This window comes from Bactrocera neohumeralis, unplaced genomic scaffold, assembly GCF_024586455.1.
Source record: "Bactrocera neohumeralis isolate Rockhampton unplaced genomic scaffold, APGP_CSIRO_Bneo_wtdbg2-racon-allhic-juicebox.fasta_v2 cluster11, whole genome shotgun sequence".
Lineage (NCBI taxonomy): Eukaryota > Metazoa > Arthropoda > Insecta > Diptera > Tephritidae > Bactrocera > Bactrocera neohumeralis.
Genome location: NW_026089624.1, coordinates 16,540,804 through 16,564,893, shown reverse-complemented (window position 1 = coordinate 16,564,893; position 24,090 = coordinate 16,540,804). Strand labels below are relative to the sequence as shown.

At 36.9% G+C, this 24,090-nt stretch overlaps 1 protein-coding gene across 1 annotated transcript in view; it reads right to left on the bottom strand.

Annotated features, from left to right (window-relative positions):
- Positions 1–6,754: 6,754 nt before the first annotated feature.
- The window catches only part of LOC126766095 (ankyrin-3-like), a 58,141-nt gene continuing 40,805 nt past the window's right edge, over positions 6,755–24,090 (bottom strand). The window contains exons 3-8 of the mRNA XM_050483859.1: positions 13,710–14,082; positions 11,298–11,382; positions 11,008–11,232; positions 9,009–10,951; positions 8,733–8,799; positions 6,755–8,677 (exon numbers count right to left, since the gene is read on the bottom strand). Coding sequence (XP_050339816.1) covers positions 8,239–8,677; positions 8,733–8,799; positions 9,009–10,951; positions 11,008–11,232; positions 11,298–11,382; positions 13,710–14,082 — 3,132 coding nt within the window. The 3' untranslated portion in view covers positions 6,755–8,238. The remainder of the gene's footprint in view (positions 8,678–8,732; positions 8,800–9,008; positions 10,952–11,007; positions 11,233–11,297; positions 11,383–13,709; positions 14,083–24,090) is intronic.

Genomic DNA, 24,090 nt, shown 5'->3' with positions numbered 1-24,090 from the left:
TGTATATAAAAAGACCAATGAAATTGGCAAATATTGAAAACCCAAACGAGAGGGATGAAGATACATTTAGCTTAAGGACATTTAAGGGGGATAATACATCTAAAAAAAAATAAGTTTTATTGCATAATTTTTGTATACCCCAGTGGGTACGGGGTTTTTCAAGAATATACCAATGGTCGGTGATGCCTGTCGTAAGAGGCGACTAAAACCTAACGGTGGAATAGGTAATAGAATACATATCTAAAAACTCCTGTGTACATATATAGGCACTTATTCAAAACCAAACGGTTATAAAATAATAATTTTATTTTTCCAGATGACGGGGACAATTGTATTTTTTTCAATAAATATAACATTGGTGGCAGCACTCTTGCAAATCACACCAATAATAGAAGAAGCGGGGTACACAATTATAGAAACGGAAGTCATAGAAATAGTCAATGAAATAAGTACAATTTTACATATTATAAATCCACTCAAAATAACAGAAATGGTCGACCAGATTAAAGAAAACATAGGGCAGTTAAATATTGACAACAAAGAAATTTTGTATAACGAAATAAAAAATATATAAGCAAAAATCACGTCCATAACACCATATATCAAATAAAGAAAGAAAAAAGGTCTGATAAATATTGGGGGAACAGCCTATAAATGGATGTTTGGAGTTATGGATGATGATGACAGGCAAGATAGTGTAGATCATTTGAAAGTTATTGAAGAAAATAACCACAATGCTATTGAAAATTTAAATAAGCAAATGAACATTTCAATTTATCATAAAACCTGTTGAAAGAGACCATAGAATCAGATAAGAAACAAATAATAAAATCTCTAAATGGAATAATCAAAGAACAAAATATAATTGATGGAAATTTTTTGTATAATGACCAAATGAACAAACTAAAATTTATAGAAAATAAAGTTCAAAAAATACATGACAACATAGCGGCGGCAATGTACAATATGGTGCACCCAAGTATGTTAACTGGGGAAGAAATTGAAAAATATGAAATTGATTTTACAAATTAAAATTGTCAAAAGTAGGAACAAACAATTGCCATTCAAATACCGAAGACTTTTTTTACAGCTAAAAGTCAAATAATAACTCCGCTACCAAATAAAAACAAATTACAGATTAATGAAAAAGAAAAAGTTGTCACCAAGATTGGCGAAAACTATTTCGATTATGAAGTGAATAAATCATTCACAAATGTAAACTTATGTAAAAGATGTATATTTTCAAATACATGTGAATTTATATACAATAACAAAACCACAATACAGAAAATAAGCGATGATACAGTAATAATAAGAAATGCACATAACGAAGTAGTGAAACTAAACTGCGATGACAGAAAAATCGCACTAGATAATAATTATGTAATTAAATTTGTAAATTGTAAAATAGGAGTTTTGCAGCAAGAACATAAAAACAATAAAACAGAATATATTCATACCATTGTGTATCCTGTCGAAAGATTAAACCAGAGCTACACACCAAAATTGACATTTAATGATATCGCATTAAAAAAAATTTAAAATTTAAAAGAAATTGAAGAATTAAAATACCATAAAAATGTATCATATGGTATCAACATAATATTAATAATTATAGTAATGATAATAGTAGTAATCATTGCAAGAATGGCCAAAAAGAAAAGAACTAAAATAAAAATTTTAAATACAAGGATTCAGGAGTATCCTAAAAGCAACGAAGGGGGAATTATGTATAACTGCCCTAATAGCTGTAAATTAAAACTAACCATGCCACAGAGGCATGGATCAGAAGCTGAACGTGATCGGAATGTCACGAGTTAGCATTTTCTAATGTATACAAATATATATATAGAATAATATGTAGCTTAAGGAATATTAAGTTTTGATTTTAATAAACAGTTGTTAAACAAAGATCATACAGTGAAGTTATTATTTTCAGTAGCATTTAATTTGTATAACATAACTAGCTGCTAGCCTTACAAATATAACTCGCGCGGCGAAATGTGAGTAGAGGAATCCCACAAGGTGGAGTTCTTTCTCCCCTTCTATGGATTTTAGTCGCTAACGTCGTTACTGTCGGGAGTTCTCAAAAAACTCGAGGATCGTGGCTGTTGGGCGATTGCCTATGCAGACGATGGGATGTATGGTCAATGGAAAGTTCCTTAGCACCGTGTACGAGTTGACGCAGGGGCATCTCAGCGTTGTAACAAAGTAGTCGGAAGTGGACTCGCCATCAACACAAATAAAACAGAAATTGTTTTATTCAGTAGAAGATATAAGATCGCCTGCAACCGGCGAATACAGTGAAATATTTAAGGCTCATCCTGGATAAGAAGCTTTCATGGAAGCCGAATATCAAGGAGAGATCAAAGGCATCGATTGCCTTTTACTGCTGTAGAGGAGCTATTGGAGGATTCTCCATATCGAACTCTGACGGCTCCTTGTCTGCCCATATATATGGCTGGGAAGAAGCCGTTGGTGGAGAGGGGTCATGAGCTTCTTTACGGATGGGGCAAAGCATGGGGGAAGGTTGGTGGAGGGGTGTACTGTCGGGAGTTCTCTATCAACTTCAGTTTCAGGCTTCCCGACTATTGCAGTATCTTCCAGGCTGAGGTTGCAGCCATCAAGGTAGCAGCAGATTTGCAGCTCCGGAGTGCGCCTACCTTTAGAGCAGTGACCATTCACTCAGATATCAGAGCGGCGATACTAGCCTTGAACTCATTTACAGTGCGTTCAGGGTTGGTCGAAGAGTGTCTAAGAGTGTGTAGACTGGCATGGGTGCCAGGCCACAGCGGAATCTCAGGTAATTACAAAGCTGATGAGCTAGCAAGGAGAAGCACACTAGAATCATTATCGGTAGAATGGGAACGGGTCGGTGCACCTGCATCCTCTTGTGTTCTACTACTAGATAGCAAGGTCTCGCGGATGCTTGACCAACGCTGGGCCAGTATCGGTACTTTCGCAGTCGCAAAAGCCTTTTGACTCAAGGTAGAACGCAGGAGATCTAGCGATCTCTTTGCCCGCAGTAAGACTAGCCTATTATTAGTACAAACTTGTATTAGTACTAAGCGTTTTGCCAATCTGTAAGTCCGAAGACGGGAGTTCTTAGTTTCAATGGCTTCACAAAAGACTACATTTATCAGTCCACGTGCGATCTCTGATCAGCCATCTAACCTAACCTACGTTCGGTATTTCCACATTATATTATCAACTACAAAGCAAACAATGGACACTGTCAGATATATTGGGTAGTTTTAACTTATATTTTCATATTTATAATCTATAATATAAAAATGAATCGCAAAATGTGTTGATAAGCGCATAAATCAACAACACCTGGACCAACTTGGCTAAATCTTTTTTTTAAATGTTCATTGAAGTTCAAAGATGGTTTTTACGGCGAGAAAAATTCGAATAGTTCTTTTTCCCATACAAACGAATGAATGTTTCTTTGTTAGTAACGCTAGGGCTCGAGAACGGCTGCACCAATCTTGATGAAATTTTCAGAGGTTGTTCGCTGTGGATCGGTAAAGGTTTAGAAATAAAAAAACGTATGCTTTTCGTGAGGAAAAGTCGGAAAATTGGACGATTCCCAAAAGTAAAATTTTTTCATACAATTTTTTTTTTTTTAAATTTTTTTGTTTTGTTTTTCAATTATTTGAATCGATCAAATTTATCGATTGCTTTCTTTATTCCGGCTATTGAAAAGAAAAATTATTGAAAATTATTCAGTGAAAACGTTATGTGTGTTTCACACAAAGTGATCAATTACAGATTGAAATTTGTTGCGATGTCGGTCGGCGTTCTTTTTGGCTGCCATACGTTGCCCAAGGCACATGACCAGGTACTACCAGGATGCGATGACATACGTGTGGAATTATGGATCGCGGTCAATCAGCAAGCGATCGTTACGATGTCACAGCACGACTTTTCAAACAACATCAACGATGTTTGATGGACTTTATCTTGAAGCAACGTATGTAAATACTACACTTTTATGATGATGTTAGATGCTGGATACAGAGTACATTCAAAAGCAGCAAAAAAGAGGTTTGACGCACGCACACATTCTTTTTTGGATGGTGGATGGTGGTTAAACCAGATCAAATTGACGAAATCATTTCTGCGGAAATTCCTGATCCAGAGAAAGATCCAGTATTATACGAAGTGGTGAAAACCAATATGGTTCATGGACCAATCACACTTCGGTTTGTATGCTTTCGGAAACACAAACTGGAAATGCTCTATTCGGAAATACCATGATATTATACATGGAATGCATCGTCGAAGAAATAGTTACGCAGAAAGCAAGACCAACCAGTAGATGGATATGCAGGTGTGTTCTCAACTAATGCATTAGGACGAATTTACACAATCCATCCGAAAAACGAGGATTGCTTCTAACATTCGGTTGGTATTAATTAATGTACGCTGTTCAACTTCATTTGAGTCATTGCGTACTGTGAATGATACGGTGTGTGCAAGTTTTTGAGAAGGAAGCCAGCAATTACAATTGCTGGACATGATAATCACTGGAATCAAACGATGGACAATGCGATAACTACTTCGAATGCCACTGAAGGTTACACACTTTTAGCTATGATCATTTCAACATATCAACCTTCAAATCTGCGTCAATTATGGGATGCGATCAAAAATTACATTACCAAAGACATTTTACATCCTAGTCGCTAAGAATTGGAAATGGGAAAATTCCGATATTCTTGACAATGAAGACGAAGCCGTGAATTATCCAGTGGAATTTCTAAACTCTATGCAGAAGCTTGGTATGCCGCCGCATCACTTGCGTCAGTCTTTATTATGTTTCGCAATCTTCATGCGGCTAAACTGTGTAATAAAACCCGACTGATTGTGATGCAGCTATCGAATACGAGGGGGCAGAATGCTTGACTGTACGAATTTCTTTGAGTTCTAACGATTTACCATTTCAGTTCAAACGTATTCCGTTTCCAGCAAAAATTGCATTTGAGATGACAATCAACAGGACACAAGGATAATCGCATCGTGTGTGGCATAAATTTGGAAATGCTATGTTTTTCCAACGACCAGATATACGTGGCGTACACTCGAGTTGGAAAATCATCTTCTCTGTACATTTACGCACCGCAACAGAAACCAAAAAGCTGCGTTAACACGTGGATCAATACGTCCTGGGACCGACGCATAGATGGCGTTGCCAGCAAAAAGTTTCGTATGATTTTTCATAAGTACCAACCTTCAAAAGATACCTGTAAAAATTTCATGTCATTCTGATGTTTGGTTCACGAGTTACAGTGATTTAAGTGACGCTTGTCTTGATATTCTCAAAACAATGGATTCGAAACAGTTTCATGTGTTAATTTGTCATTGCTTTGTGATGAATTAAAACACAGTGCAAGCTCAGCAATGGCTTGAAAAGTGCTACAGGAAATCTGCCCTATCAAAAACAACCATTAGTCGGTGGTATGCTGACATTAAAAGTGGTCGTACAGACACTGAAGATGCTGAACGTTCTGGCCGGCCAAATGAGGCAATTACACGGAAACCATCAAAAAAGTCCACCAAATCGTTTTTGACAACCGTAAATTGAGATTGCGTGAAATGGCTGACACCTTAAAGATATCATATGGCAGTGTGTACACTATTTTGCATGAACATTTGTCTATTAGAAGCTGTTGTCGAAGTGGGAGCCGCGTTTGCTCACGGTGGATCAAAAACGACGTGTCGTTGATTCTGAGCGCTGTTTGAAGCTGTTTCGCCAGAACAAACCGAATTTTTTGCGTCGGTATGTGACAATGGACGAAACCTGGATCCATCACTACACTCGGGAGACAAAGACAGAAAAAGAAAGATGCCGATTTGCGTGAGTATGAAGAGCTTGATAAGCTGGCCGACAGGGGTAATGCTTCAAAATTCTAGAAAAAAAATGGGGCGGTTTACAGAAGGTTTCAAGACCGGAGCATACTCTTGTAGAAAGGTGATCTAGTCACCGATGGGAGCTGTCTTTATGCAGCGATGTCTGAATTCGGTATCCCCGCAAATCTAATACGGCTGTGTAAACTGACGTTGAGTAACACCAAAAGCTCCGTCAGGATCAGGAAGGACCTCTCTGAGCCGTTCGATACCAAACGAGGTTTCAGACAAGGTGACTTCCTATCGTGCGACCTTTTCAACCTGCTTCTGGAGAAAATAGTTCGAGCTGCAGAACTTAGTCGAACAGGTACAATATTTTATAAGAGTGTACAGCTGCTATCGTATGCTGCTTATATTGATATCATTGGCCTTAACAACTGCCAAGTTAGTTCTGCTTTCTTCAGACTGGACAAGGACGCAAAGCAAATGGGTCTGGCAGTCAACGAGAGCAAGTCGAAATATTTCTTGTCGTCATAAGTTTGAAGTTGTAGATAGTTTCGTATATTTAGGAACCGGTATACACACCACCAACAATGTCAGCCTAGAAATCCAACGCAGGATAACTCTTGCCAACAGGTGCTACTTCGGACTGAGTAGGCAATTCAGAAGTAAAGTCCTCTCTCGACGGACCGGCTACCAGCTGGGGGAAGCAGAGGAAAAGGAAGACCTCCACTCCGTTGGAAGGACCAAGTGGAGAAGGACCTGGCTTCGCTTGGAATATCCAATGGGCGCCACGTAGCAAAAAGAAGGAACGACTGGCGCGCTGTTGTTACCTGGCTATAATCGCGTAAGCGGTGTCTACGCCAATAAAGAAGAAGAAGATAAGAAATGTTCAATAGACTTGTGTTAAAATATTTTCTTTATTTGCTTTAAATTTTACAATACAGGTTTCAACATTTAGCATGCATAATTACCTTTACTACTTTTTCATTTGGGCATTACATGTAAATAAATACGTAAACAAGCGTATATACAGACATTTAAAGTAATAGGCATTTTAAAACATATTATAGATTTCATTTAATGCAAATAATATGTTTGGTGTGTGAATGCTGGTGGATTAATAAAACTTTATATACTGATGTAACATACTAAATGTAAAAACAGTTTATTGAACATATAATATAAGAATAAGAATTTTATTCTATACGCTGCGTATAGTATATACAGCTGTCCACCAAATACCAGAAGCGACAAATGAAATTTATTTATTCACTTTAAAACAAGAAAAATTGTTTTATTTATATTACTATGTTTTATTCTCTGTCACTGCAGCTTACACGAGATAAATTTAAAGTGTTAACAAAATAATGTTTCAAAGACAAAATAAGAATAAGAAAGGGTTTAAAGAGAGTCAGAATTAAAAAAAAATCTTATGCTTTTCCCCGCTATATTGCTAGTTTAAAAAAAAATCTCTACGACTCAATATTTCGAATTTGTACTCAAGCATAATATCTTTAGCTTAGCCGTTTGATAAAATTTTTCTGTACGCTTTTCCTTTGTTATCCTAGATTTTTTACCTTTTAATGGCTACCATATTTCAAAATAGCAAGTACTTGTAAAAATTACTACTATAAATAGGTTTTTTTCTATGCAATAGTTAATACATTGTTAAGGAATACTTTGAAAAGGAAATATTGAATAAGCTTATTTTTATTGAAGAAAGCTCTAAAATAACTATCGTACCAAAAAATATTTAATTTTTTATTGTGCAAAATTCTAAAATGATTATCGTTACACACAAAATTGTTTACTATTTGTTTGTAAATGGGTTCAATTTTATGAAACGTCACTTTTTCTATTATTTGGTGGACAACTATTTTTCGAGCACATGTTATATGCATATAACACATTATTACATTCGTATTCTATTATATAACTGCCATTTTCATGATTTTTCTTTAATTAAATGCTTCAGCTCATTGCAACCTCCACTTTATCTAAATATTTATTTTCATTGATGACCATAGAATAAAAGAACATTCCCAAAACATTTGATTAAGCGGACATCATTTCAAACAAATAGAAAATTATTGCCATCAACAACTTATTTTCGTTTGTACATCTTACTTGGCAGAAAAGAATTCAGGAACTCGTAGACATCATCCTATGACATATATGTATGTACATAAGGCTTTTAGCCATTTTCTCGATCTGGTTTTTCAATACTTTAAACTACAATAAAGAAAAGACTTAAACTTTCTAAGATAAAAAAAAAGTGTAATTACCAAGCAACAGATTACTTGGTTCGGATCTGTAACAGAAGGTGTGCGCTAGCCTGTGTAAGATATTTTCATATGATGCTTACGGTTCTAACATAGAATTTTATTGTTGTTCAAATATATTACTTCTATTTTCATTTATAGTTGATATAATTGACGAGTTAAGTGTACTTTCATTACCATTGTTGACAGAAGCCAGTATACTTGAAGACACTTTTTCTAACGCTCCAACAGGCAACTTATTAATTTTGCCCATACAATCTTCAATTAACGCGTCTTCGGGGTTCTGCTTATTCACTTCTATATCTAGCAACATCGTTTTTTTTTCATGTCCGTCACTACGGTAGTGAGTTGTTGAGTTTACACCTTCATAAACATTCGGAATAACATTAATATTGGACGTTCGATCAATTATATGATGTATTAGAGCATCATCTGGCTGTACAATATGTTCCTGTTCATGCTGTTTGAACATAGGTAAGACGTTACCGTCGTTCGCACTAATATTCTGGGTTTCGGTCGTACCAGCTTTCTTTCCATTACTACGAAATATTGATTTCTTAAAATTAATGTTATTTTTATCTCCATTGAACTTACCCAAGACTCTTTACTACCTGTACAGGACTTGTAATATTACTTCGTTGGATAATAGATCGAGAAGAACCTGTGAAATCCATATAAATAAATAGTTAGTTTTATAAAGAAAAAAAAAAAAAAAAAAAAAAAAAAAAAAAAAAAAAAATTCTACCAATTGAGTTATTATTTAAAAACATGTAGTATTTCCCCTTTTTCCGTATTATGATTACTTGACTAACTTATGTACTGTAAATATTAAATTTCTCGTTAAAATGCCCTTAAGCTAGTTTTACTCACCATCTCCTTCAATGTGCTTTTGAGCTTTATCTAATATTTGCACAACATGCTCTTCAGCGATTCGACGTATATTATCTATGCCATAGTTTGTTTGTATCAATTGTGATATATTATTGGGTGTTAGTGAATTCATCTTCATTGACGCGTCATTTGCAGATATACCTTCTGCGATTTCAGTGGGTACCGTCACATCATTCACACCATGAATTTCATTTTTCTTTAATATACAATTCCTAAGGGATTTTTGTCCACTAAACAGCAATCGATCTAGTGTAGTTTTAGCCATGTTTTTTTCGATGGCATCAGTCACAGGTTCCATATTAAATATACATTTGTCTACAATATCGCGTCTATTAATATTGCATAAAGCATGCTCTAAGCGGTTGCCTGTGGCTTTATGACCTTGTTGACGCAACCAAAGTCGCAGCATAATCATTGCTTTTTGAGATGGACTCTCCGTGTATTCCGCATTAATAACCTCGTAATCGGTCTCGGGGACACCCAATTCTTTAGCCAAGCGTATCCAGTCATCATTTATAAAATTACATACATCCGATAAGCGTATATCGGCTCGGTGTAATGTGTTGTTTCCTTCTGGATGTATTTGCAGTACATTTACTTGGTTTAGACCTTCTTCTCGAACAACTGAAGATCCGTCTAAGTCATTTGAAAGTTTCAACGCTGTTATCTTGAAACCTGCATTTAACAAATCTTTATAATTGAGACCAGGATCAATTGTTATATTATTTAAACATTTTTGGCTACATTTAAAACGATTGACACTATCAACAATATCAGAACCTTCTAGTGATATGTTTAATACACAGATTGGTTCCTGTGGTGGTTCACGGATACCAACTTTCGGATTATTCATGAAGCTTATGCGACCGTAAGGCTCCTCTTGATCTTTAACATGCACAATGAAAGAAAGGCGATTTTCGCGGAAGGCCTGAAATTTTAAATTAAATTGTTCGCCTGATTTCAATACAGGTATCAAGTTGCCTGCAAACTCCAAATAAATATCTTGATCGCCAAGCACTTCCACATCTCTGCTTTTAGCAATTTCGGTAAAGTACTCTTGCTGCTCCAGGGTTTTATCTTCTTTGTCATCCGTCATACAAAACACAGAAATTTTTGCTTCATTTAATGAAACTCGTTTGGCAAAAACCACAAACTTTACCACAAATGGGACTTGAGCCATGTAAGAATATAGTTCAGTGGCCATACGGCTAGCGTCCGAGATATTACGACAATCCATTAACCAAAAACGTGCCGATACTGTCGTAGTAAATGTGACACTATCCTTTACGAAAGCAAAGGGTGTTGACCCAGTTACATCTTCCCAGACCGCGTGATTTTGTCCCCCTGTTATTGAACACAAAAGCCGTAAAGTTGGAACATTGCCTGTGTAAGGGGAATTCACCATCCCTTGAGTAGACGCCTTTGGAGCTGGTATGCTGAGCGTAATAGCCTTGTGAAATTTCCGACGGCGCGGTTCAACGGTAACCACTGGCGACACAGCCACACCTTGGCCCAGAAGTTTGCTGCAACCGTTCAGATCAACTGGCTGTGCCTGAAGACCGACACGAATCTTCTTAGTGAGAGCGTTAGGCGGAAAAATTGCCTGTACTTGCGGCACCGCTTCTGAAGAGACGGTGCCACCGTCAGGGCCAATAGCATGAACCTCCTGCCGAATACGAGATACTACCGCAAAAAAATGTGGAAACGTGCGAGTTAAAATGCGTACGATACGACTAGTGTGCAAATCTTCCATTGGATTCAGTTCACCATTTGCCGTTTCCTGAAGAAAGTCTTGCATAACTTCATCACTATCGAACAATGTATGTTCCCGCCAGCTATCTCCGTTGTCTGAACGCAAAATTATTATTTCTCGCTCCTTGTCTCTCAGTGACCCAAAATGCGGTACCTCAAGAACCACTGACCTTAAAATTAAGGAGAAACATTTCAGTATATACATTTAGCCATGGAAATAACATACCTAAGAAATTTGCCCTCGACAGGAGATAATTCCATTATACGACTAACTAAGGCTTCGCCTTCCATTAAAGGAGGCGAATTGTGTACTCTTTGTGGTTTTACATAACGACAGGTGATACGTGTTGGCTGCGTACAAGCTTTTGGGGGAACAATCAAACGAACTCCACTGTGGCGGCAACCTCGCATCGAGCCACCACGTGCATCCACAAGGAACGATACCAGGAAACTGGAAATTGTAAATATTTATATTAGTAAACACCTTACATATCCATTCAATTAAAACACACTTACCCCAAGTGAACAGGAGGCCGAGTAATCGGAACATTGTCATTCTGCTTCAAAGAATATTGATTTGATGATGCAAAATTAATGTCAGCTAAACAAAAATAATATTATTAAAATATAGTTGCGATCAGTGGAAAACTTTAAACATCTCGACAAGCATTTTGGGTGCTTGTGAAGATATACTCTTCCAATACGTTATCCCTTTATTGACCCATATGAAATGATACGTATAGGCCCAAAAATAAAAACGTTAAAAAAACACATAGCTGTGTGCTAAACCAATTAGCTCCCGTCGACGTCTTCAATAGTACCCATTGAAAATTCAATATTATCTCCGAGAAAGACTTGTTGTATTCCCGCACTATTTGAGTGATAGCGATATAAAAAAACAAGTATCTGCAGTAATAAAAATACCCAACGATTACCCTCCTCCCGCCCAACCGAAGCGAGGGCCGCAATCCGCGAACGAACGGAATTAGCCGAGTCATAAAAGGCAAGAGAGTTTTAAGCGTTGCGATCTTAAGCTGCTCAGCTACAGCTATCGTAAGCAAAAACAGCAAACCGGTAACTTCTTACCATTCACAGTTCAACCGTTTGTTAGTTATTTCTAACTACATTATTTCAAGGTTAATTAATAACAGAAAAATAATATTTTGTGAAGATCTTTATCTTGATTTTGATTGGTCAGTTTGAATGGAAGTTGTTTTTATGCTACCAGGTTTTCCAATAGGGATGATATGATTTCAAAGAGACGTTTCGGCCATATTCAACTCATCATATGTATTTTCTTTTTTCACTAATGTTTAAAATTTCATCATGGAGAGATGAACAACGTTAACAAATTATTTAATTTTATTACCAAAATTATCATTCTCCAATTGCAACTTTTCGTGCGCTTTTGCCATTTTTCGGTCGTAATAATCGTCCACCTGTGGCTGCTAATCGTTGAATTGTGGAAAATTTCAAGCGTGCAGTTTCTTTACATAACATTCAAGTGTCATTAAGACAAAAAACTGATCGAAGTAATGAAAATATTGCTGCCGTTAAGCAAATTTTGTGAAAGACCACAATGTGACGTTCTATCTTAAACCAAAACCTAGCGGATTTTGAGAAAGGATTTGGGCTTGTATAAAACTGAAGTCACTCAAGAATTGAAGCCATTGGGCAACTGTAAACGTCATGAGTTTGCTGCTTTTGCCTGGAACAACTTGAAAACGATAACGATTCTTTTAATAAAATCATGATCTCCGATGAAGTTCTCTCGCATCTGAGTGGTGCTGTAAATAAACAAAACTGTCGATTCTGGTAAGAAGAAAATCGACAATTATTCCTGAACAACCATTACATTCACCTAAATTGATAGTTTGGTGTGGTTTTGGGTCTGGTGGTATCATCGTCCCGTACTTCTTTCAAAATGAAGCTGGTGACACCGTTACTGTCCATAGAGAGCAATATACAATATATATATCGATGATATCCAAATTTTTATGGCCCCAATAGTGGGAAAAGTACTCGGAAACTGGTTTCATCGTACTCGTTCATGCAAAAAAAGGAAGTGGAGGCCATTTGAATGATGTTATCTTATTTTTATCGATTATACTTCACATTAAATAACATTTGAATTTCCTTAACTTATAGTGCGCTTTTTTTTTAAATCGTTTCATTCTTATTCGAAAACTCTGTTTATGCAGACGGGCATGACATATATTTAAACTTCGAGGCAAATGTAAGGCTCGCTTTTCTGAAAAGACGGGCCCGGAGGGAATTGGTGCAGGAGTCGCAGGACCGTTTACAAGTTCTACATACATATGGGACCATTTCCAACCATTTACCAAGCAGAGGTCTTTGCTATAGGTCAGTGTGTGTAGATAAACCTCTAACGCAATTATTGCAATGAAAGTTTCGCCATTCTCAGCGCTAGCCAAGCGGCACTTAATCCGATTTCAGCAAGTAAGTGCAACAACTCCAACTCCAAGGCATGCACCCGACAAAGTTGCTAATGGCTAATTACAACCTCACTAGGTTTTAAAAATGTAATTAACCTCTTGTAAGACAAATTTTGGCTGCTTATCGCATTTTACACTAGGTACTACAAGCTCAAGAAGCATCTATTTTATATGGCTCTTGGATCCATATATCCGGATAGGGATTACATATCCTCTATAGCACCCAGAAGTATACTGGAATTCATCAGTGTGCTGGGTTTATGTGATTCGTTGTGACAGAGGGGAATTGTGACCTTCTCAATATTTATCTATCTCTATGCAGTATCTATTTATTTAGAAATTACCACACTTAAAAAGTTATTCACTATGAACATACGACTATAGGTATGCACATAACCACTGACACATAACCATGCATGTTACACTTATATGTTATACTAGTAAAATATCTTCAAAAGTGGTAGATATTTACCTTTATCGTTTTGAATAATGTTACGACCAGTTGATTCTGTTTGAAGAACTTGTTGGATATGTTTTTGTTGCTGATGATCATTGTGATCGTCAGTATTGGTTGTGTCATAGTTGTGATTATCTTGATCGGACGCTTTTAAGTCATCAGTAGCCATGTATTTATATTGTTGATGGTCAATATTTTCGTCTCCACCTTCGTCTTCGGAATCTGACATAAAGGTTTCATGCATCAATTCTGGTGCTACTACTTTGTATTTCTCTTCAAGTACGCCAGTTATAGTATTCGTTACCGATTTTTCTGTTACAACTTTTAGAGTTTCAACTGCAGTAATATATCCCAAATTGTCAGCAATACTTAGTGCAGTTTGGCCGTTCTAAATAAAAAAGATTTAAAAGCAAATAAAAACAGTATGATTATTATCACTTTTTCTTCTAAATGAATACAATCTTTATTATTACCGGCTAAATATGCAGAAATTTTTATGTTTTGCGATACACAAAATTATACACACAAATTAATAATAACGTTGGCACAAGAATAACAAAAATGTAAGTGCAAAACAAAAAAAAAACGTGCCTTACTATACATTCAGTTTGAACTCACTTGAGTATTTTGTTAAGAAAATACGAATGAACGTTGAATTTATTTTTAAACTTGAGATCTCGATCTCTAGTACAATTTTTATTTTCACTAATTTGCGTAAGTTTTTCCAGAAATATAATTGTATTTAGATATGGTATGGTATTTGGTAGCCACAGAAATTAATAGCATGTGTTTATCCATGTAGATATACTATGTACGCATTGGTACACCGTAGGCAAACTTAGAACTATTCGGAAAAAGATCTCTATCTCTAATACAAGTCTCATGCTAACTAAATTACTAAGTTTTTTTTAGAAATATAATTGTATTTATATAGTATATGTACATAGCTATACAACTTTATAGCTACTCTATATGTCTTTATACATGTACTAGTGCAATATTAAATAATATTTCTTACAATTTGTAGATTATGTAGATATGTGTGGCAATTTAATTATAGCAACATATATGTATATAAATACGAACGAATAAATTAAAATGCTAAAATTAGAACATTGGTATTTGTGTGGAAATAATCTCTAAATACTTGATATTACTAAACAATTTGATAACCGGCCAACGGCTTGCATCTAACAGAATTGAATTTAATAAGAAAAAAAAGTATCTTTATGAAGATCTCGCTTGGAATTAAGTATTAAAAACAACTTTTAAGTGAACAATCTTATAATTTGCAAAATAATAATAATATCTGATGGATCTAATTCATGTCTTGTCTGTGTGTAAAAATTTACATATCGTGAGGTTACATTGATCGACTTGGTAAAATTTGAGTAAATCCATGATGTTGGGATTAAATATAAAATTTTTATTTTTTATTTCCGATGTTGGGATCGATTCTGACTGTTAATGCAAGATGTTTGGGATTAAAAATTTACAAGTTTGAGAAAAAGGCCTTCGGGTATTTTCAAAGGGTTTAACAGAAATGGTTGGGTAACCTCACTTTCCAAATTTGGCCGAGATTAGTTAAGTAGATCCTGAGATATAGGATTTCACCTAAAAGTGGGCGGTGTCACACCCATTGATACCCGCTCCTATAAAGCCCTCCTGCCATCCTGGTCATGAAATTTACGGATTGTTGCTCATTTATTTAGTAAGTTACAGCACTTTTAGTAATTTTCAACGTAACTACTATATAGGGAGTAGGCCTTGTTATTAACGGATTTTACCCATTTTCACAGTATGCACGCTACAAAAAGTTCTCTTCACTAATAAGGAGCATGCGTCATCTTCTATGTAGAATATGGTCGGACGAAAGCATGCCCAACGATTGGAATTTAAGTGTGCTATGCCCAATTCATAAAAAAGGAGACCCCACAATCTGCGCTAACTACCGTGGGATAAGCCTCCTCAACATCGCATATAAGGTTCTGTCGAGCGTATTGTGTTAAAGATTAAAGCCCACCGTCAACAAATTGATTGGTGTGGCTTTAGACCTGGCAAATCAACAACCGACCAGATATTCACCATACGCCAAATCTTGGAAAAGACCCGTGAAAGGAGAATCGACACACACCATCTCTTCGTCGATTTCAAAGTTGCTTTCGATAGCACGAAAAGAAGCTGCCTTTATGCCGCGATGTCTGAATTTGGTATCCCCGCGTTGAGCAACACCAAAAACTCCGTCAGAATCGGGAAGGACCTCTCCGAGCCGTTCGATACCAAACGAGGTTTCAGACAAGGCGACTCCCTATCGTGCGACTTCTTCAACCTGCTTCTGGAGAAAATAGTTCGAGCTGCAGAACTAAACAGAGAAGGTACCATCTTCTATAAGAGTGTACAGCTGCTGGCGTATGCCGACGATATTGATATCATCGGCCTCAACACCCGCGCCGTTAGTTCTGCATTCTCCAGGCTGGACAAGGAAGCAAAACAAATGGGTCTGGCAGTGAACGAGGGCAAGACGAAATATCTCCTGTCATCAAACAAACAGTCGTCGCACTCGCGACTTGGCTCTCACGGCACTGTTGACAGTCATAACTTTGAAGTTGTAGATAATTTCGACTACTTAGGAACCAGTATTAACACCACCAACAATGTCAGCCTGGAAATCCAACGCAGGATTGCTCTTGCCAACAGGTGCTACTTCGGACTGAGTAGGCAAGTGAAAAGTTAAGTCCTCTCTCGACGAACAAAAGCCAAACTCTATAAGTCGCTCATAATTCCCGTCCTGCTATATGGTGCAGAGGCTTGGACGATGGCAGCAACCGATGAGTCGACGTTACGAGTTTTCAAGAGAAATGTTCTGCGAAAGGCTTATGGTCCTCTGCGCATTGGCCACGGCGAATATCGCATTCTATGGAACGATGAGCTGTACGAGATATACGACGACATTGACATAGTTCAGCGAATTAAAAGACAGCGGCTACGCTGGCTAGGTCATATTGTCCGGATAGACGAAAACACTCCAGCTCTGAAAGTATTCGACGCAGTACCCGCAGGGGGAAGCAGAGGAAGAGGAGGACCTCCACTCCGTTGGAAGGACCAAGTGGAGAAGGACCTGACTTCGCTTGGAATATCCAATTGGCGCCACGTAGCGAAAAAAAGAATCGACTGGCGCGCTGTTGTTAACTCAGCTATAATCGCGTAAGCGGTGTCTACGTCAATTAAGAAGAAGAAGCTCAGGGGTGAGAAGGTGTGGCATGAAGGTCTTTTATATAAGTTTAAAAAAATTGTACCTTTAGAGTTGTATAAAACATTGGAATCTTATTTAAATAGACAATTTATGGTAAAAGATTTCATATCTGATGAAGGACAGATAAGGGCTGGTGTACCACAGGGCAGCGTTTTAGGCCCAACTCTATACATAATATACATATATAGCAGATCTTCCAACAGCTAACAATGTATTAACTTCAACTTTTGCGGATGATACAGCTAAAGTGAGCCGTAGCAATTGCGACATTTTAGCATCAAGAATATTAGCGGAGCATTTAAGTTCTGTCGAAGAATGACTAGCCAACTGGCGTATAAATGTGAATTAACAAAAGTTTGAGAATGTTACATTTTCGCTTAGACCAAAAATGTGTCCAGCAGTAAAAATGAACAATCAGGGGTGTTGTAGAATCTGATAGTTGTCGGAATCAGAACTGAAACCGATTAAATAAAATAGTAGGTGTCATGAATTCAGATATTATTGGTTTGATATTCTAAACAGAATTTGCATCGGGTTTGGGTGTCGCGGAAACCACTTCTATCGGTTTTGCTATCAGAAACAAAGCAAGAAGATAGTCGCTCACAGATTTGAAATGTAAGTTAAGAAATCAAGTTATTTTATTATTTCGAATTAATTTATCTTTATTTCTAATGGGGAAAACATGAGTACAAAATACAAAATGTTTTAATTATTTTTTTTTTGGAAAAGAAATCCGGATATTTAAGGAAATTAGATTTACAAAACGTAATTTAACACCCAAATGCCTCTTTATTCATTAGAGCATTAGAGCTGCAAATTTAAAGTGGCTTTTAAATACAAACTCAAAACATAGCCTGACAATAAAGTGCTTTTATATAATGCGGTCATAAAGCCGATTTGCATGAATGGCATTCAATCAAAATTGCTTAGAACAATCACGTGTACACCATGGTACATGCGTAATAAAAATATCCATAAAGACCTTGGTATTCCTATGGTAAAGAAAGAAGTAGAAGACAGCGGAATTAAATATATATCTAAACTCCGAGATCACCCAAACCCTTTCGATAATGCTTTGGTACATTGCTGCCATCAAACACGCCGTAAAAGAAGAGATATGCCTGCGTACTAGAGAGCAATGTATCACCAAAACAGCTCAATCACTTACTTGAGCTTGTCCAGCTTTTAAATAGATTTAAGATTTTATAACTTATTGTTTGGCTTTAAAAAAAAACAGATCAAATTAATAAAGAGTTATTGCAAAAAAAAAATTGTGTGAAAGTGGTCATAAATTTTGGATAACGTAATCAAAGGTGACGAGTCATGGATCTTTGAGTATGATCCCGAACAAAGAGGCAATCTGTTTTTTCATTTTGAGACGACAGAGGGGACCCAGCAGCATGCACCTCGGCTCTCAAGGCTATTACGGAGAATGCCTTCCGTGATGTCTTCAATGCTTGGAAATCGCGCTGGCAGCGATGCGTCGACGCAGAAAGCGCCGATTTTGAAAGTTTTTAAAGAATTGTAACGATTGGTTCAATAAATTTTTTTAAATCGACTCAGTCCTATTACTTTCCGGACAAACCTTGTATGTAAGATGGGAGGGTAGTTTTCTTCTTCTTCTTAATTGGCGTAGACACCGCTTACGCGATTATAGCCGAGTTAACAACAGCAAAGGGGGGCTTGTTGCTTCCTTTCATTGGGGGTGTTTTTTTTTACGTGGCGGGTCCCAAACCCAGTGCACAACCCTACCCAGGGGATGTTTCGCCTTCTCACATTAGCTCGCCTTCGAACGGATGTTCTTAGGCTACCCAGAGGATACTTGGTCAAAGACCGGAAGTAGTGAGCTGCTTGAGCCATGTGTAAAAGAATCGCTTCTGGCCACTCCCAAGTGAATGGCGATCAGAGAACTTTCTGCATATGACTCCATCCTCCCTTCTACACATGACTCCATCCTCCAGGGTAGTTTTCGTTGTAAAACAAAATGCTTTACTATCGTTCTATTAGCTCTGATGAAAACTCGGGTTTATTTTTGAGGTGATTCCAACTACGGCAACGTGTGTTTTCTAGTAGTTTCTGTCCTTTTACTCCAGCTGTCAAATCAAGAATTACACGCATGCCTTGATCTTTCAAAATGCATGGTTTTTATTCTTTGTTTATTTGCGCTATTTGCTGGCTCTGATGGTATGTATTGAAGTATTATTAAGTTTGCATTAAATCGACCTACGATGGAAATTTGTCAATCATTCGTCTTAATTATAACGCGCTGTCATACTCGATAGTGTTTTGAACCTTCTCAATGGCATGATTGCTTCACATATGTCGGTAATTTTCATTGGAGTGTCCTTCTTTCAATTTTTAAAATAGAGCTCATCACAGATTTTGGGTAGAATAACTGTAAACTTGACATCCCTTCATTTGCAATTCTCGAAGATGCGTAGCGAGTTACATCTAGTTAGTTAGTTGTTATGTCCCATATCTATTGTTACAAAACACCAGGCAACTTCTTATTTGTCCATTTTTTATCAAAAATTCCTCAGTGAAAATATTTTACACATCACTATAAGCGACCTAGAAGTTGCATCCCCTTATACATGTTAATTATTTTTAATTTATGAACAAGATTTTACTTGACTCTATTTCACTATTTTTAGTTTTTAAAATACATTTCGCTAAACTTGTTTATTTTTGATGCTAAGACCCATAAATTAAAATATCACAAATATTTGCCGGGATAGACATTGCGTAGATTGTTTTATTTAGATTTCAACCATTTATAGATGATAAAGTTCTCACCTTTAGGACAATATTTTTGGAAAGTTTTACTAAGACATCTTTTATATGAAAAGTAGAAGGCGGGGCTACACACACTTTTCAAGCTACAGATGCTTTCATTTACTGTGATTAAGTTATATGGCATGAATTTTGACCTAGTTTCATAACATAATAATTTTTTACGCCAACATTATATTTGGAATTTTATATTTAACAAGTAAGGAAGGGCTAAGTTCGGGTGTCAACGAACATTTTATACTCTCGCATGGTAAAGTGATAATCGAGATTTCATAATACGTCATTTACATATTTTTCAAATACCGTATTTTTGTAAAGTTTTATTCCGCTATCATCATTGGTTCCTAATGTTTATACTCGTATTATACAAAGAAGGCATCAGATGGAATTCAAAATAGCTTTATATTGGAAGAAGGCGTGGTTGTGAACCGATTTCACCCATATTTCGTACATGTCATCAGGGTGTTAAGAAAATATTATATACCGAATTTCATTGAAATCGGTCTAGTAGCTCCTGAGATATGGTTCTTGGTCCATAAGTGGGCGGCGCCACGCCCATTTTCAATTGTTAAAAAAAGCCTGGGTGCAGCTTCCTTCTGCCACTTCTTCCGTAAAATTTAGTGTTTCTGACGTTTTTTGTTAGTCGGTTAACGCACTTTTAGTGATTTTGAACATAACCTTTGTATGGGAGGTGGGCGTGGTTATTATCCGATTTCTTCCATTTTTGAACTGTATATGGAAATACCTGAAGAAAACGACTCTGTAGAGTTTGGTTGACACAGCTGTAATAGTTTCCGAGATATGCACAAAAAACTTAGTAGGGGGCGGGGCCACGCCCACTTTTCCAAAAAAATTACGTCCAAATATGTCCCTCCCTAATGCGATCCTTTGTGCCAAATTTCACTTTAATATCTTTATTTATGGCTTAGTTATGACACTTTATAGGTTTTCGGTTTCCGCCATTTTGTGGGCGTGGCAGTTGGCCGATTTTGCCCATCTTCGAACTTAACCTTCTTATGGAGCCAAGGAATACGTGTACCAAGTTTCATCATGATATCTCAATTTTTACTCAAGTTACAGCTTGCACGGACGGACGGACAGACGGACGGACGGACAGACAGACATCCGGATTTCGACTCTACTCGTCGCCCTGATCACTTTGGTATATATAACCCTATATCTGACTCTTTTAGTTTTAGGACTTACAAACAACCGTTATGTGAACAAAACTATAATACTCTCCTTAGCAACTTTGTTGCGAGAGTATAAAAATAAGCTACCGATTACTTAAAAATGTATGTTTTGATTGAAATTGCTCCACGTGCGCTGAGTTATATAAAATATTGTTAAAAAATGAACAGGTGAGTTGGTACCTAATGGACCCGCTTAGTCGGGGAGCAGTAATATATTTAGTTATTTTGTTATTCTACATATTTAGAATATTGAATAATATAAGATAAGAAATATGGAGCCAGCTTTAGAATACTGTCCCAGGATTTTGGGAATAAAATGGGTATGGTCGGATAGAGGAGGTTCTCCAGATCAAGAAAATATATAGTTATAGGGAAACGCATAGTTTTCCAGATATTTGCGTTAAATGTTGAAAATTACCACCATTTGAAGCACGTAGTTTTTCGATTTAAATTATTATTGCATTTTTGTGTCCCCTAACACTTCGCTAATTCGTTAGTGCGCATTTATTTTACATTATATAGTTCTAAAATAGTTTTAATTCAATATTTACTTTTTGTTCAAATCAACATATTTATTTAACAAAAACTAAAGGATGGAATCATGTGCAGAAGTTCACGCAAGTGAGGAAAGTTCTCTGATCGCCATTCACTTGGGAGTGCCCAGAAACGATTCTTTTGCATATGGCTCAAGCTGCTCACGACTTTCGGTCTTTGACAAAGTATCCTCTGGGTAGCCTAGGAACATCCGTTCGAAGGCGAAGCATCCCCTACATAAGGTAGTGCGCTGGGTTTGGGACCCGCCACGTAAAAAAAAGCGTAAGGGAGATATTTTAGATATGGATAATATTTATGGCTAACGCCAATTATTTATTGAGACCACCCATGTTAAATACCTCTCACATTGAAGAACAACATGGTGACCAGAACGAATAATTAACACAAAGACAACAACAGAGACAGCATAGAAGCTAGAATTTCAAAATAATATAAATATAAGGGAACAAGAAGAAATGGAAGAACGTGTAGCACAGTTAGTTGCGCAGCAGTTGCCGATCTTGTTGCAGCAGCATAGTATTGGAACAAGAGCCTTTGCAAGTGAAACAGGACAAGTGATTGAAAATGAATATCGTAATAATTTGATAATGGTAATGACAAAGTCATCAGGGACAAAGCCCTAGACACGTTTTTCCGAGGTTTATGCGGAGATTTGGCTCGATTATTGGGTATCAAGGAACCTACAGATTAGTAGGTAGTAGTACTACAATACCTCGACTATAATAAAGAATTCCAGAAAACCATGGATGCCTCTAACTTCGCTTTTCGCCGTTTTGTCTCAAAATGATAATTCTGATTTCTTCAACGACCCTTTCCAAAGCAAAAAAAATTATGCCACGAGCGAAAAAGAGATGTTGGCTATAATTTTAGCTTAAAAAATTCAAGAACTACCTTTACGGTAAGGCGAAAGTTAAAATTTTTACTGATCATGAACCTCTAACGCACTCTTTCAGTAATTGGAATGGGAACAGCAGAGTTAAAAGATGGAAATCCTACTTAGAAGAATACAATCACGAACTAATTTACAAGCCAGTGAAGGGAAATGTAGTGGCTGATGAGCTATCAAGAATCAGTCAAATAAATTCAGTGAAATCAGTCGTTTCCACTCAACACAGTTCTGACAGCTTAGCCGAATACTTAGTATGTACCTAGCGTTGAGGTACCTATTAACGCTTTCAAACATCAAATTTTCATTCAAAAGAGAAATTATACATATTACGTTTTTAGTATTCCACATCCACACACTAACAACCTTTCACAGGCACGTAATAACACGTGACCTCATCTTCATTAAAAAACAAGTAAGGAAGGGCTAAGTTCGGGTGTCACCGAACATTTTATACTCTCGCATGATAAAGTGATAATCGAGATTTCATAATACGTCATTTACATATTTTTCAAATACCGTATTTTTGTAAAGTTTTATTCCGCTATCATCATTGCTTCCTAATGTTTATACTCGTATTATACAGAGAAGGCATCAGATGGAATTCAAAATAGCTTTATATTGGAAGAAGGCGTGGTTGTGAACCGATTTCACCCATATTTCGTACATGTCATCAGGGTGTTAAGAAAATATTATATACCGAATTTCATTGAAATCGGTCTAGTAGCTCCTGAGATATGGTTCTTGGTCCATAAGTGGGCGGCGCCACGCCCATTTTCAATTTTTTAAAAAAGGCTGGGTGCAGCTTCCTTCTGCCACTTCTTCCGTAAAATTTAGTGTTTCTGACGTTTTTTGTTAGTCGGTTAACGCACTTTTAGTGATTTTGAACATAACCTTTGTATGGGAGGTGGGCGTGGTTATTATCCGATTTCTTCCATTTTTGAACTGTATATGGAAATGCCTGAAGAAAACGACTTTGTAGACTTTGGTTGACATAGCTATAGTAGTTTCCGAGATATGTACAAAAAACTTAGTAGGGGGCGGGGCCACGCCCACTTTTCCAAAACAATTGCGTCCAAATATGCCCCTCCCTAATGCGATCCTTTGTGCCAAATTTCACTTTAATATCTTTATTTATGGCTTAGTTATGACACTTTATAGGTTTTCGGTTTCCGCCATTTTGTGGGCGTGGCAGTTGGCCGATTTTGCCCATCTTCGAACTTAACCTTCTTATGGAGCCAAGGAATACGTGTACCAAGTTTCATCATGATATCTCAATTTTTACTCAAGTTACAGCTTGCACGGACGGACGGACAGACGGACGGACGGACAGACGGACGGACGGACAGACAGACATCCGGATTTCGACTCTACTCGCCGCCCTGATCACTTTGGTATATATAACCCTATATCTGACTCTTTTAGTTTTAGGACTTACAAACAACCGTTATGTGAACAAAACTATAATACTCTCGTTAGCAACATTGTTGCGAGAGTATAAAAACACAATTCGTCTGTCACAAATGGAATACTCACGGATCATTTTAAAAATATCAAATCTAGATTCACCTCAATTATAGTTAAATACCTTGTTACAACAGTAGAAAAAGACGAAAAAATTCTTCGGTTTAATAACAGAACACACGGGCATGCTATGGAAAATAAACAACAATTGTTTCAGGAATACTACTTTCTCAAAATGTAACAAAAGATTAT